Raw genomic sequence first — 14735 nt, 5'->3', positions numbered from 1 at the left:
CCATGGAGTCTAGGATGTTGCGTGCACCCTCAGTCTGTGCTACCACAGTCCGTCATTTTTAGTACACAAAGCCTTCAGTTCTTTATGGATACACCATCTAGCAACCATGTTCTCCTGATTAGAAGTGTAACTCGGTTCCCATATTCAATTAAAAAAATGATTTATCCACCATACAAATACACAATTTGGGATTGTGAATTATTTTTGAGGTGCTTAGACATATAGACAATAGTCTGCGCACCTGAAAAATAATTCAGTGTTTTTATTACCTTACAGTGTAGTTTGTATGAAAAAACAAACAAACAAACAAAAAACCACAACAACCAACACCACAAAACAAACAAACAAACAAAACAGAACGCGGATTACTTGGACATCTCACCCCTCTGCAGAGGCGAAGGCCAGGCTGAACAGCATGAGCATGAAGGCTTACAGACAGCCTGGGCTGGCAATTTCCAGCTCCCATCGTGCAAACAAGGAGGCAAGAAATCGATGCAGCTTTAATGTACATCAGGTGAAGCAACCCAGGTTACAGTCAAATTGAGTTTCTCTTCCTGTCCAATTATTCTGAATTACTTTAAAATTCATACCAAGTCCATACTAAAAAATCCAAACAGATTTCTATACTAAACATTTTTGTTAAAAAATGGAGCAAAAATTGGTTAGGTGTTTTCAGAAAAACACAACAGTGGAAGTTGCTATTTGCACACTGTCCATCTTTGCTACTGAACAAAACAGTAACAGTCAAATTAAATGCCTTAACCATAACGTGCCTATGCAAAGGAGAAGAGTTAAACTGATGACATTGAGTCAGGCATGTCCTAAGTCTCAAATGCTTATTTTGCAGTTTTAATATTTTTGATTTTTGTTCATATGCAGACTAGGCTATGTACTGTTCAGAATTACTTAGACAAGTATGTCTGGCAGAACGATGAGACAGTGATGTGAGGAGTTTCTATTCTTATTTAATTTCCCTGCTCTGTGATATATATTGAGAAGAGATTAAAAACATCTTTAGTATGAAAACTTTTAAAAATGATAACCCTCAAGCAACCATATGTTTGTGAAAGAATGAGATGAAAATTAGTTTTTGTAAATATGCTGGGGAGGGAGGGGGGTGTCTGCCAAGCAAGCCTTTAGCATGTGTAAGACAATCTTTAGGAAATAGTTAAGCTTTTGCAGTAAGTGAAAAAGTTATTCTATTAAACAGCTGTTTTGCGCTTATTTATTATGCCTCATCTCTATTGTTTATAAGACATTTCAAACTTGCCTAACACAATGACAGTTTAAAGAACATCAAATTACATCCTAAATTACTTATTGTTTTTTATACTTAAGAGCAAGCACTACTCCTGTGAATAAAAAGTGACATTCTGTGAGTTTACCCAATTTATAAGAAAAGATGCTCCTCACTATTTTATTAAGGAAGAGCTTTGTATCTTTTTATCCTCTCGTTGACAGAAGAGCCAGGACAAACTGTCTCATTACAGAATCATACAGAGCTGTCACAGCCATATATTACATGGATTTTTTTTCCCCTCTGAAAGTGATTTTTCCCTTAAAACAGCATGTTTAAGCTAAGGCTCCCTTCACTAAGTTAAAAAAAAAAAAAAAAAGTATTTTATTGTTAAAAAGCATCTCTCAGTAGAGTTTAGCAACTCTAAATAAATTAAAATGATATTTTAAATACACCCAACTTTGTAAAGATGTGAAGAGAAAAATTTCATGTCAGCTACTTAGAATACTTAGCCAGGAGTGTAGCACAACAGAAGGGGATTCATAAGATATCAAAAGGGGTAAATTGATACGAGAGCCTTCAGTAGGTATTCCTTTTAAAGCTTCAGAGTAATGATACTTATATAAACTGAAACTCAAACCTCTCTATGAATGCCTACAAATGGCTATATTTTTCTCCTCTAAGTTTATATAAAGGGCAATTTATCTTGCCCATACATGATAACAAAGAAATAGAGTTCTAGGGAAAAGATGGTGTGCCAGTCCCAGGATGGGGCCAACACTGGATGTTGTTTTTCTTAAAATCTTCTGGTTTATGATTTCTGTTACTGTTATATTATTTATCGTATCTATTTACTTAATAGTATTTTTGTAGTATTATCAGTACATTTTAAAAAGCTTTTCAAAGATTCAACACTACTGCTTAAAATTACACCTATGGGCAGCCACTACTATTTTCACACTGATTAATCATGGGTATAAAGTTTCTAAGCAAGAGACAACAGTAAATTAGTTTATTTCCTCGCTGCATTAAAATAGAACAAAGAAACTAGACAGAATTATTTTCACAGCAGAAGGCAGTTAAGTTGCAATTGGTCTATACCGTCAGTTTTACCATTTCCACCCCAGTAAGATGACTGAATCTTGACTGGCCGACATTGTTTTATGTCTGATCAAAATAATGCTTATTTCAGCAGCCTCCTTTCATCTTATTCCATGCTAGAGCACTAGTACAAGACTGACTCTGAAGAAAATTTTTGATTCTGATCAAAAATATTTTCTTTGTAAATTCTGAAATACTATTTAAAAGAATTGTAGGTCAATCAGTGAGATTAAAAAGCATATCCATTGAACTAGCAATACTTTTCTGTCCAGAAAAGTTTCTGGCATTTCTCTTATGTTGGCCTTCTAAAAAATGATCACAGTTTGTTCAAGATGGCATTTTTCTGTATGGCATGTATAATTGATGTATGTCACTTTTTGTAAAATGATTGCAAGGTAAATTCAATTTTCTCTTTTCCTTGTTTGTGTCCTCTAAGAATCTCTTATCTCCACATATCAATTACAGAGCAGTGACAGAGATAGGATACAAATCACTCCAATGAATGTAATAGCAAAAGTGATTAGAGATAGGAAGAGATTAATTGCATGTGTCAGATATAAATAAAAGGGTTTAGAAGACAACCCAGGATTTTGAGAGTGTGTGTGTATTCCAGATCTCTTACAGACAAAAAGAAAAACAAGCCTTACAAACAGACAAGTGTAACAAGAAGCTATGTTAAAATAATGAGTTGGATTTCAGAAACTCGACATTTGCCAGTTTTTCAGCTTGCATAATGTATGTACATATGCCAAAGGAATATACACTCAACTGGTGTGCATTTTCCCAGCTTCACAAGCTAGGGACGATTCCCCATAATAACAAGTGTTATGTAAGTGGCATTTGGGAGAAAAAGAAGGACCTATTTCCATAAAGTATGCATTTAAAGCTTTCTACATTTTTTTTGATGCAACATGATTAATCAAGTACCAGATATTTAAATATGTTACATGTTGATTTCTGCTGTTTATATTCTCAGTGAGACTGGAAAAAAAAAACATACAGAAAGTTTATTTTATTGTCTTTCCATTCCAAAAATACATCATCCTCTGCTGGGGTTGACGTACTTAAAATCTTATAAGGAATCTGAAGAAAGTCAACTGGAAGTCAAGTCCTACTAGCAGAGGGGCCACAAGTCACCTGGAAGGGGGGAGTTGCAGCAGATGCAAAAGTGCACCATGGGTGACAATAAGTGTTATCAAAAATAGTCCAGAGGAAGAAGCTGGAGACAAACCAGCCTTTCTGCTGTTTATCAGAACACTGATAGAATATTTGAGCAAAGCCAAAGAAAGTTCAAGCTACCACAGATGTTTCTTGCCTAATCTAGTTCCTGCAGCTCACCAATTTATGACTTTATCCATAGGATTTTCTTTACATCACTACAATTAAAAGTGAGAAAAGTTTTCCTTTAAGGGGAAGAAAGGCTCAGAATTACAGAAAAGATCTGGCAGCACAATTTGGAGCCCAAGAATATTGTTAAAATCAGAACATAATCTGTTATTTCTTTGTAATGCATATAATATGATTCTACATTGCAATTATGTCTCGCAGTAGATAATAGGGCAAACCAGTGAGAATATTAGCCTTCAACATAATTCCTAGCCCTGGACAATGCTTAAATCAACGTTTGTTCCAATGCCTCAAGACCGAATCTTTAACATTAACTCAATTTAGTCCTTTTTGTTACAGCTATAATTGTTACTTAAATGCTTTTGACTTAAACATATGCATATCAAAAGCATAGTTAATTTGTATGCAAACTATTATCAAAATCACAATAAACAAAAATTCCTGCTTAAAAACATATGCCTGTTAGTATTAGAGCAGATTGGAGCTACATCTAAAGAAAAAGCATATAGCAGCTTTCCAGGGTGTTAAAGATGGCATTTACACAGACTTCATCCTTAAGGTTCAATTTCAAATCCCAAACACTTCTACAGCCTCCTTCAAATTAACTTTTTGGATAACAAAAGAATGTTAAGTGATCATCAAAGTGAAGGCACACATTTGCTTGTGAAATCACACATGACAATTGCCAGGATATCTTCCCTAGAAATTCTGCCCAGCAAAGAGAAAGCAATGCCTGTGCAGAAAATGGGAAAGGAGAGAAGTGTCATTATCTCAAAGAATGAATTAAAACCAGTGTACAAAGGGCCGAGCTGTGCTCATTGGACTTCCCCACTACCTGATCACAACCTCAGGCATATACGGTACAAACACTGGACAGAAATGCAATTTTATTTCACCCCGTTCCTTTTCTTTTCCCCCATTCAAAAAAACAATAAAAAATCATTAATTTCACCTCAACAGCATTGACCCACAGGGGCTAAGTGGAGTAAATTCCCTTGGCAGGAACTAAAAACAGTTTGACAAGTTTATAGGACTTGCACGAAATTGACCTCAGAACAGAAATCTCTGTTCTCTAGGGGGTCCTGCCCACTCCCTTCCCTCTGCTGACACCTGAAAGCTGGAACTAGCAATGAAAAATTTATGCAGCAGTATGTTTCAAACATAGCCATGAAGGATCCTCAACATCTGCTGACTTGAGCAAACCTTGGTGGTTAATATGAAAAATTACGTGTGTGAAATGCTTTCTTCCGGAGAGGAAGATGTCTGCCCAGAGCCTTCTGAGAACTTATCTTCTCAACAGACCTGACAGAAGGGTGTCAAAAGCAGCATTGTATCAACTGAACTGGCAGGCAAAATGGCACGTTTTCCTCCACTTTCTTTTCTAACAGCGTAAAGAATATTTCATATTTACTGCCACTGGAAGTGGCCTAAACATCTTGTGCTATAAGAACTTTTCTTTATAACCAAAAAAAATGAACAAAAACTTTCACTGCAAAGTCAGTACCCTGTCAGTCTGGAACTGAACCCCTTCCTTCTGTAAAATTTTGGGTTTGATGATACATTAAATCAAAAAAAAAAAAAAAAGCCTCAACCAGAGACAAACTGTACAGCCTCATTTCAAGGGCTACCATTACAGAAGAAAATGTCCTCTTGTAACAAAAAGTGGAAGCCGGGCAGAACAACATGACACCCTCATATTTTAAATTAATTGCAATGCAACCAAGCCAGAAGTTTAATTTTTAGTCCCCAACTTACCCCCAACATTTTTTTTTTTTTTTAAGCAAGCATTGCCAGTGCTCAAGGGAAAAATTTATATTTGTTAAATGATAATTGGCTTTATTATCATTGACTCTTCAGAAATGCTGGCTGGCAAGGTTTTTAAAATTTTCATCAGTCTTGTTTTCTGTTTATACAAAGCCTGCATCAGAAAAAAGACATCAGTCTGCAGAGCACTCCGCATCTCCCGGTATTATGAATAGGTGTTGAGACTACCTAATTTACTAATAAATCTATTGAAGCGACATGCATCTCAATATTTCACAGCTTAATAAGGAGGTCCAGAAGTAAGGCCCCAAATTGCAGTTCCAGATGATTAGCGCTGCAAAACCAATTGAAGCAGGAGTATCTAAGCTGTCAGAACAGCTTACACATAGCCACCTTTTGCAAACTTGCCATTTAAATCACTTACCGGGAGACACTTACTCAAATTTTTCATAAAAATCCTTGGAACAAGCTCTGAAATAGCAGTGCATACTGTTAAAAGTTTGCAAGTGGGCCAGGGGTGCTCACGTCTATAGTGCTGCATTGTAGTTAATAATAGAAAGATCTCAGCAGGGTTTTTCGAACTTCTTAAGTGGCACTGGAGTCTTGCCGTGTCATTAAATAACAAAACAAGGACACTCGTTGTGTGCATTGCAGTGACTACCTCAGCCAGCAGCTTACGGTAATAAAAAGCTCCCTATTACTTATTCTTAAACACTTTTTAAATTCATGACTTACAAACCAGAAGCCCTAACAGTTACATTGGGAGGGTCTTCATAACTCTCTGCAGCCCACAGTCTCTCCCCAGTTTAAAAGAAAAAAAAAAAAAAACAAAGAATAAAAAGAATAAAAACCTCACCTTCACACGTAAGTGGCACAGACTACAGAAAAGTGCCATGTATCCTGTTTTTGGTTTTTGTTTAAGTTCCATGCTACAGCCAAAGGAAGCTTGCGGCAAGGTTTATGAGAAATTTAGCTGATATACAGGAGTATGACCATCAAGGAAATAAGAGCTTTATGATGGCCTTACTTTAATGAATACTTCCATCTTTAAGTTTCCTGCCAACACTGGTAAGATCAAAAGCCTGCCATTCTATCCCCCTGACAAGCCAGCAACTTCTCAAGGAAGAAAACCGACCATCTGTGCTGTAACGTTTAACTGGGAGAAGGAACAAAAAAAAAAGAAAAAGAAAAAAAGAATCAAGGACCAGTTTAAGGTATTATCATCAAACCTATTGATGAATAGATGAAGCAGGGAAGAACATTACAGTAAAAACAATTGGGAAATCCTTAAAGTGCTACTTGCATCTAAGAATAGAAGGTTGCAACAGCTCAGTGACAGGTTAACTATCTGTGTTAACAGGTTAACACGCCTCTGGTCAGGTTGGGAAGTTCCAGTGATGGAGTTAGCACTGAAATCCTCCAAAAACAGGAAATCTGCAGAATTTTTGACAGGCAGCAAGTGATGTATTTGAAAGAAAAGAGAAGAAAACTGTTTTTTGTGAATATTACTGCTACTAAACCCTTAACTTTCATAGCTGCTTGGCCAAATTTTTCCTTTGTTATTAATGAGGTGGCTCTATACATAGCTAAAAAGAAGTCAAGATTTCTGTTAGCTTTATATACATTTCAACTGATTTTAAGACATTTTAAATTCAGGACTGATTTATAACATCTCATTCTAATTTCAGACATGACATACTGGCTTTTGGATATCAGTTTGATTTCACCAGACAGTTTGGTATATTTTCCAGATATTGCTCAAACTCCATTTACTTCCAGCCACAATTCAAGGCTGTGACTTCAATCTGCAATATACAGGCCCTGCAACTCATGCTCTGCTTACCTTAGGGCTATACCTTTCTCCTAGTGTCAGTCTTATGTTTGGGACCAGAACAGGACTGCTTTCTCAGCTGTCAGACTTTGATTTTGTAAACGTGTTTTTTCTGTAGGCTGGAGCAAGTCCGATGCTGATGTCCTTCAAGGAATAACAAGCTGTGCATCTCTAACAGTATGTTCTCAGTGGATGACTACCCTGGGAATTATCTATATTTTTTTTCTGTCTGCCCTCAATAAAAGTGGCAATGTGTGCCGAGTCATGTAGCAAGGTTGCACTCAATTAATATATAAATATAGTCACACAGAGATTGGATATTCCACTTCACACTTGAAATAATGAAGCTGGTTTTCTTTGTTATTATTCTTGATTATTTTAGACCTGTCCTAACAGAAGATAACATGTGCTATCTCTTAAAATCTGATAGGATTCAGACAGTGACAATTCAATGTAGTATCTTCCAGTCCTGTATGTCCCTTTACAAATCTGTTTTCAACTGCTTGCTGGAATTATTTATTACTCTTCCAAAATACACCGTTTTCATGCAACCATTCTCTACATAGTCAATCATTCAGACCCTATTTTTGCCTGATTATTTCCTATTATTGGACTGAAGGGGTTTATTCACTTGTATCTAATCTATCACACATTTCTTTTCTTCCTCAGATCAAAGTTCACGACCACCATGTTAATCTCATTTCCTTTACAGACACTGCAATGCCTAATGGCCAGGGTCTTTCTTCAACTCATGTAGCGTTACTCATCCTGGCTCAATTTATTAAAATGTTTATTTATCTCTGAGGTTTTATGAGGTTTTAAATAGTCCTCGTTGATTACTATTCATTCTAACAAGCAAATCCATATTTGGCTTTCCACCTTGCCTCATTCCTATTGTTCTCATTCCAGATAGACTTTGCTTTCATGGTATCAAGTCTGCATGCATTTAAATGTTTTCTTTTCCATATGCTGGTATTACCTTCTGCTTTGCACAGAACTTGTTATGCATGCATGATCACAGACTATTTCTAGCATTAATTAAGATATGAAATTAAAGTGAGAAGTATATTATTGGTTGCATAATACAAACAATACAAGTTTGCTTTAAAAACCAAATTACTGAAGTGTTAGCAAACCTCTTTATATTGTTAGAAACAATGTTTACAATCTACATGCCACAGTACAGATGGAATTCACGAAAGTGGATTTGCAATATTATTTCCAATTCAGAAAAACGTACAAAAAGCATGAGGAGTTCATTTAATCTATAAACATAGCTAAGAAAACACAGGTTTGTCTCTCCTGCTCTGTGTTCCACCAGGCAGCCTCTGCCCTCCGTGACTCACTACACAATGTACTCCTGAACCCACTAGCAAAGCTTCCATTGTTTGCAGAAGAACAACTTTCCCTCAAATCTGATGAGGAACTTTACTAGAGAAAAAATCATTTTTTGTTAGAAATTAAATGTTTCACAGGTACATAATGTTTTTGATGAGCTTCTGATAAAAGCATATAATCAACAGCAATTTGCTACATTTCCTGCCCACAAACCAAGAGACTCCCAAGTTTTGTTCTTCTGAGGAGGCTAGCCATGTGGACTGGCTCAAACCTATTAATTTCCAAGATCAAAAGGGCATTTTATCATGCTGATTGGCAGAGATCTGAGAGCACTGCATCTTCTAGAAGCTTAAACTGAAAGAGTACCCTGTCAGTAACGCTGCCAGCCTTATAGACAATTTACTTAATCATCTCTTCCTTATCTCTATAATCAAAAATAGAAACCTCCACGTTCACTCAGGCTAACATACTCCCTACCTCACTGTTACATTAAAAACACCTCTACCAAATGCCCTCAAAGGGAGTCAAACCTTTCTACATGCTTAAATTTCTTTATGCAAACACATTTACCAAACAGTTTACAATATTTAACACATGCACATTTTACTGATCGTACATGTCAATATATGGTGTGCAGCCATTTTTCTGACCCCATTGCTCTGCTGCTTTTGCTGTAAAACCTACTTATGGAATGTCTCTGTAATGGTAGGTGTTAATACAATTTGTGCAAAGTAAAATAATAAGTAATAACAATGAAATGCGTGTTCCCTGGGACTCCGTGATAACTCCAGGTAAAAATAATGTCATAGACTGGGAATAGACTCATTAATAAAATTGCACTCAGAAGAGTGACTTGTTTACTTACGCACAATGGAAAACAATACATTATCAAACCCTGTATTAAAAAGAAATTATGATCACAACAGCACAACAAACAGCCAGGGATATCATCATGTACCTGCCTTGCACAAAACAAATAACCAGACAAAAGGCTTTGAGGCTGATTTGTCGAGGGCCTGTACTCCCCCAGGTCCCTCTTACTGCACAAGCTGTTCAGCATGCTCTGAACTAACCAGGAAAAGTCAAACTCCTCTAGGAATCCAATCCTTTGTTAGTAAGGCTGTTTTTATTAGGGCAGAGTTTTGGGAATACCTTCTGTAACCTCAGTACCACGGCATGTTTTCTAATATTTGGATACTCACTTGCTACGCTGAGCTGAATCAATGGACTCGTCTTGTTCTCACCGTTCTTTTCATTGACAGCCTGGACGTAGTAGCCTCCCGCATCAGCCACTGATGTTGCAAGGATCACCAGCTGATTCTCCAGTGTTATAGCTCTGTTTAGGAAAGTAAAAGATAGTGTTCAAACCAAAGAGCAGTATTCACTATGCAGAAATTGTACAGTGCTTCAGACTCAACAGAATCCTATGATATTCATTGGGCATTTAAGGCAAGATGTAAGGCAATCCAAAACAGCCTAACTTCAAACACATTCACAAGTAACACAAGATCTTTGATGCTTCTAGGTTTTTTCTCTGTTTAGATCACGTGACTTGTTTATGGTAACATGCAAAAAGCTATAAAAAAGCTATAACACATGAAATCAAAACAGTTTCAATGGTTTTAAGAAGTTCCAGATGAAGTGACGAATAAAAACAAAGACACCGTGCAACTGCATCATTATGGGCTAATGGTCCCAGCAAATATCAGCATACTGCAAAGTCAAGGTGACCGAAAACCTTTCCAACACATGAAAGCTAGCCTATTAAAAGGCTGACACTCCGGGAATAACACCACCTAGTTCAGTGGAAGGAAAAAAAAAAAGCAGCTGAACCCCAGAAGGTAAACTTTCTCTAGATACGGCATCAGTAATTATTGCAATACCACAGATGAAGAACACTGACAGGTTAGAGCCTAACCAATATCCTCAGATGAGCTGTGTGTACGTAGGGAGGGAAGAGCTTCCATTTAACCTAAAGCAGGTGGGAAAACACAACCCTGGGGTTAGCACCGGCAAAGACTTGGAGAAGTCAGTAAATGTAACTATATAACCCAAGTCTACTCTTGCTTCATGCTGCTATACATCAAATGTCTCTAGAAATCCCCTCGTAGGCCAGCATTACTCATTTACATTGCAGTAGGGTTGGTGCCTTTGCATTTTATACGTATTGAATAATCTTTTCCTTGCCTATGCAAGATAAAGTTTTAATCCAAAGAAATTATGTAAAATTCTAAGGGCTGAATTGACCAGGACACAGGTAGCTGAAAAATGGATGACAGAATATGTAGAGTTCCATAGCAAGCCTGGGGAGCTAAGAGACGACAAATGCCGACTGGGTCAGGCACAACTTCAGTAATCTGAATGCAAGTCTTGGAGCACGAAACTCATACCTGCACTTACATCACTTGATGAGAAACCCCACGGAGTTCAGCTGTGCTATTAGGCAAATCCTTGAGGGTGAGTTTGAAACACAAGATAGAAAGTTACACAAGATGAAAAAGTTCGTATATCAATAGGCCATAAAGAGTCAGATGCCAAGTCAAACTCTTTGTACATTAATCAATCAGTATTGAAATTTCCTGCGTGTCTTCCTCCTGTTTTGGCAAAGTATTGTTAACATTAGTAATTCACAATTATTTTGCTTTTGAAAAAGCATTTTAAAGCAATGGGGGAAGCCCACTCCTACTGTAGCATACTATTTATTTATTTATTTATTTATTTAATGTAGATGGCTGCATTGGAAATGAGAAGATAACAGTCTCTATTTGAAGTGTGTTCAAATGCTGCGGGTATCATTGTCACTTCAGTTTTCTAACGTGGATACAAAGAACACTGAATTTCTATAAGGCCATCAGTAGATATCAATAAAGCAAAAATATCCCCAAAATACATAAAGCTATTTTCCAGCACTGATGATGGTGCAAGTCTGTTAAATTCACTCACTGCACACCAGCTAAAGATTTTGTTTGCATTTATCTTTATTGATAGCTTTTATTATAGAAACTGTAAGAAATATGACGGCATGATTTTTTCTTTATTCAATGAACCTGTAATTGCTTAATTGACTTAGAAAATCAAAGATTGATAGATTTACAGAGTGGGGATATAAAATGCAATTAATGTGACATTTGATAAAGCAAATAAAGATAAAATTCCAGTGAAGTGCTAATAATTGAATATTAAAAGACTATACAATTATAGTCATTCCTACAGTAGTTCTAAAGCATGCAGCATAAGAAAGATTCTTTGAAAATACTGAGATACATTTCAGACTGCTTTGAGGCCAGCTGCCAGTTTTAAAACTCAAAAGTATTAAAGTTAATCCATGAATACTGGTGAGATGCACACTGATACTACCTGCATCTGTGAGCAAAATAATGTTTGCAAGTGAAATGTGAAGATTTTATACACGTAAGTGTATTTGAACTGAAAAAGCTCAGTGCAGAAGGGCTGAACATTATATATTGCGTATTCAAATTAGTGTGAAAAGTTTAATATTAATTTGTATAGCAAAAAATAATTAGAGGATAAAGAAACTACTGAATACAATTCTTTGGGGTCATCAATTCCACAGTCAAATTAATGTTAAATTAAAGAACCCCAAATGAGTTATTAATAACTAAGATTTCTGTGAAAAATCAAATGTTTCAACTTTGGTTACTAAAGACGGGAATAGGGTAAGACATGAGCATTCAGAGGCCACAGACTCTGGGAGTTTTCTTTAGATCAAGTAAGAGCTGTGTGCACCAGGAAAATCAATTAGTCACGTTTTAAGGACTCATTAATGCCAATGTTTCTAAACATCTGAAGATTCATGCCACATCCCCTATCAGGGCTGCAACCACATTTTGCACAACAGCTGCACAGAGCGCCCTAAAATTGGCTTAACATGTTCCTCTGGGTTCATTGTTTGTTTTCATTGTCTGTTGTAACTTTTAAATTATGACAGCACCGCACTCATGTTCGAAGGAAAATCTGATTGCCGGCTGCTCAGCTCACTAGCAAATTTGAGAAAGACAACTGCAGCAGATGGAGTGGTCCTGTCAGAAATTCATACCCAGAATTTATGGAAAACAAATATTGGTTTTAAAAAAACAAATGAACAAAAAAAACAACACCGAACTTAACTCAATTTAACATTTTCAAGACAGAAGCAACCAGCAAATAAACTAAACAGAGTGATCCCTTGGGGTTCCTTAAGCATAAGGAAAGAAGCATTTTAAATCATGTATTTTAATAGAAGATATTTTAGAAAATCTCCAGAGCTCAGTGGAAGCCTGTAGGGAACAGCAGCCAATATGCAAACAACATACACGTCTGAGTGGTAAGCAGTTACAATGATACCTCAGAAGCATTTCTACAACCCCTTTAGCACAGAAGCACCCACAGACTAGAATAAATGGATCTGAAAGGGAAGACAAGTTGTGCTTTCAAAACTGCAAGCCACGTCTATGACATGGTGCCTAACCAACTGCTGTTTTCTTGTCCTGTCAGATCATAGCCATGATGGAGATCCGTAATTTCATATATATGTACATCCAACTCTTCTAAGTATCTGAAGATGTAAACAGACACCTACTGAGATTTTCATGACTTCCATTTACTGAAACCAGAATTAAGCACTTGGACACACACTGGAATTTTTAACTGTAGACTTCTGAATTGAGCTAATACTTTAAAAAAATAATCTGCTGCAAATAATCTCTGAAGTTTGATCTAAAGCTTAAGGAATTTATGTTAATATCAGTGCGACGTGAATCAGGCCAATGGAAATAATGACACTTTGGAAAATTTTCATGGCATTTAATACCATATTTTTTGCTGTTAAAGCTTTCCAGCTCTAAAAATTGAATCATTTATTAAAATACTGGAAATGAACTCTGCAGTATCTCAAATTGGTGGATTTCATATTAAAACCAATTATTAATGGAAAATAGCAAAATCTACTCTACCAGTGGATAATTGTCTAAAGTTAGAATTTAACTCGGTTATTAGTGTACCAGATTACACAATAAGTAGATAGCACGACATCACAAAAACATCACAAAACGAGAATCAGAGTAACCTGATTAGGCTTCCTCTTAGAAGGCAGCCATCTGTTCCTGAGCAAGGGTGCAATATTTTAGTAAAAAGGCCTTCATAAAGCCTCTTTTCCTACAGCAAGTACCAATATCCAATCCCTCTCTCCCAGGTATTTTTACAAGACCCATGTCGCCCTCAGAGCACTAACACTGGCATTACTGACAGGTGTCCTCGTGGCTCTTTCCTGTTGGAAAGACACTCCATAGTTATAACACAGCTGTTCAGTGAAATCCTAACTCAGAGTAGGGCATGCGTGGCTTAGCCGTGAGCATTTCACCACCCATGTGTCTTCCAATTCTGACGGGAAATTATTAATCAAAGTTATTTAAATGCATGCAAACAGTTCTTGTTTTTCAAGACGTAATCACAGGGCAAAATATTAGTGTATCTGCTACAGAGCATGGCCATAGCAACAAAGCAAGAGGAGCCGTGACCGGATGCCAATTTTACAAAACAGTGCTCAGGTTTCAGTTATTTCATTGCAAATCAACTAAAAATAAAAGAAAATTATACTTACTCAGCTGCTGAATATTAAGTACAGCTACACAAATTAATGCATTGATTTTACAATCAATGCTAGTTTATAGCATCGCTTCTCTAACTGTGCCATGGCACAACAAGCAATTCTGGACTGGGATTTCTAGTCATGAAACCAAACCAAGGTTAAAGAAGAACAACAAAACCAGTCAAGATTTCCAGGCACAGGCTGAGTACCACTGTGTAATGAAAGCAGCCCAGCTACTGACCGGTAGATGAGGCCGACTGCTGGATTTTGGCAGACATATTTCCAGGAGGAAACAAGGGTTAGGACAGAACTTTGTATTCTAAGCCTGGCTTCCCTATTCTCTAGATCTGGTTTTGGAGTTTGCAAGACCTTGGTTTCATAGGGCTACTGACATTAATCCCCACGTTTGCTAATGAACCCCTTATGCAAAACCCCACCTGTGTAAAGCAAATGTAAAGCTGGAGCAGATGTGGACGGAAAACCGTACTTCATCAACGATCAGTGATCCACTGCCTGACTGAACATGGTAT

At 36.9% G+C, this 14735-nt stretch overlaps 1 protein-coding gene across 1 annotated transcript in view; it reads right to left on the bottom strand.

Annotated features, from left to right (window-relative positions):
* The window catches only part of SDK1 (sidekick cell adhesion molecule 1), a 392668-nt gene that overhangs the window by 201166 nt on the left and 176767 nt on the right, over window positions 1-14735 (bottom strand). The window contains exon 5 of the mRNA XM_068699921.1: window positions 9821-9954. Within this exon, the coding sequence (XP_068556022.1) occupies window positions 9821-9954 (134 nt within the window). The remainder of the gene's footprint in view (window positions 1-9820; window positions 9955-14735) is intronic.

Source organism: Anas acuta, chromosome 15 (assembly GCF_963932015.1).
Source record: "Anas acuta chromosome 15, bAnaAcu1.1, whole genome shotgun sequence".
Classification (NCBI taxonomy): domain Eukaryota; kingdom Metazoa; phylum Chordata; class Aves; order Anseriformes; family Anatidae; genus Anas; species Anas acuta.
Note: the sequence above shows the minus strand (reverse complement) of the source record. Positions and strands in the feature narration are given on the sequence as shown.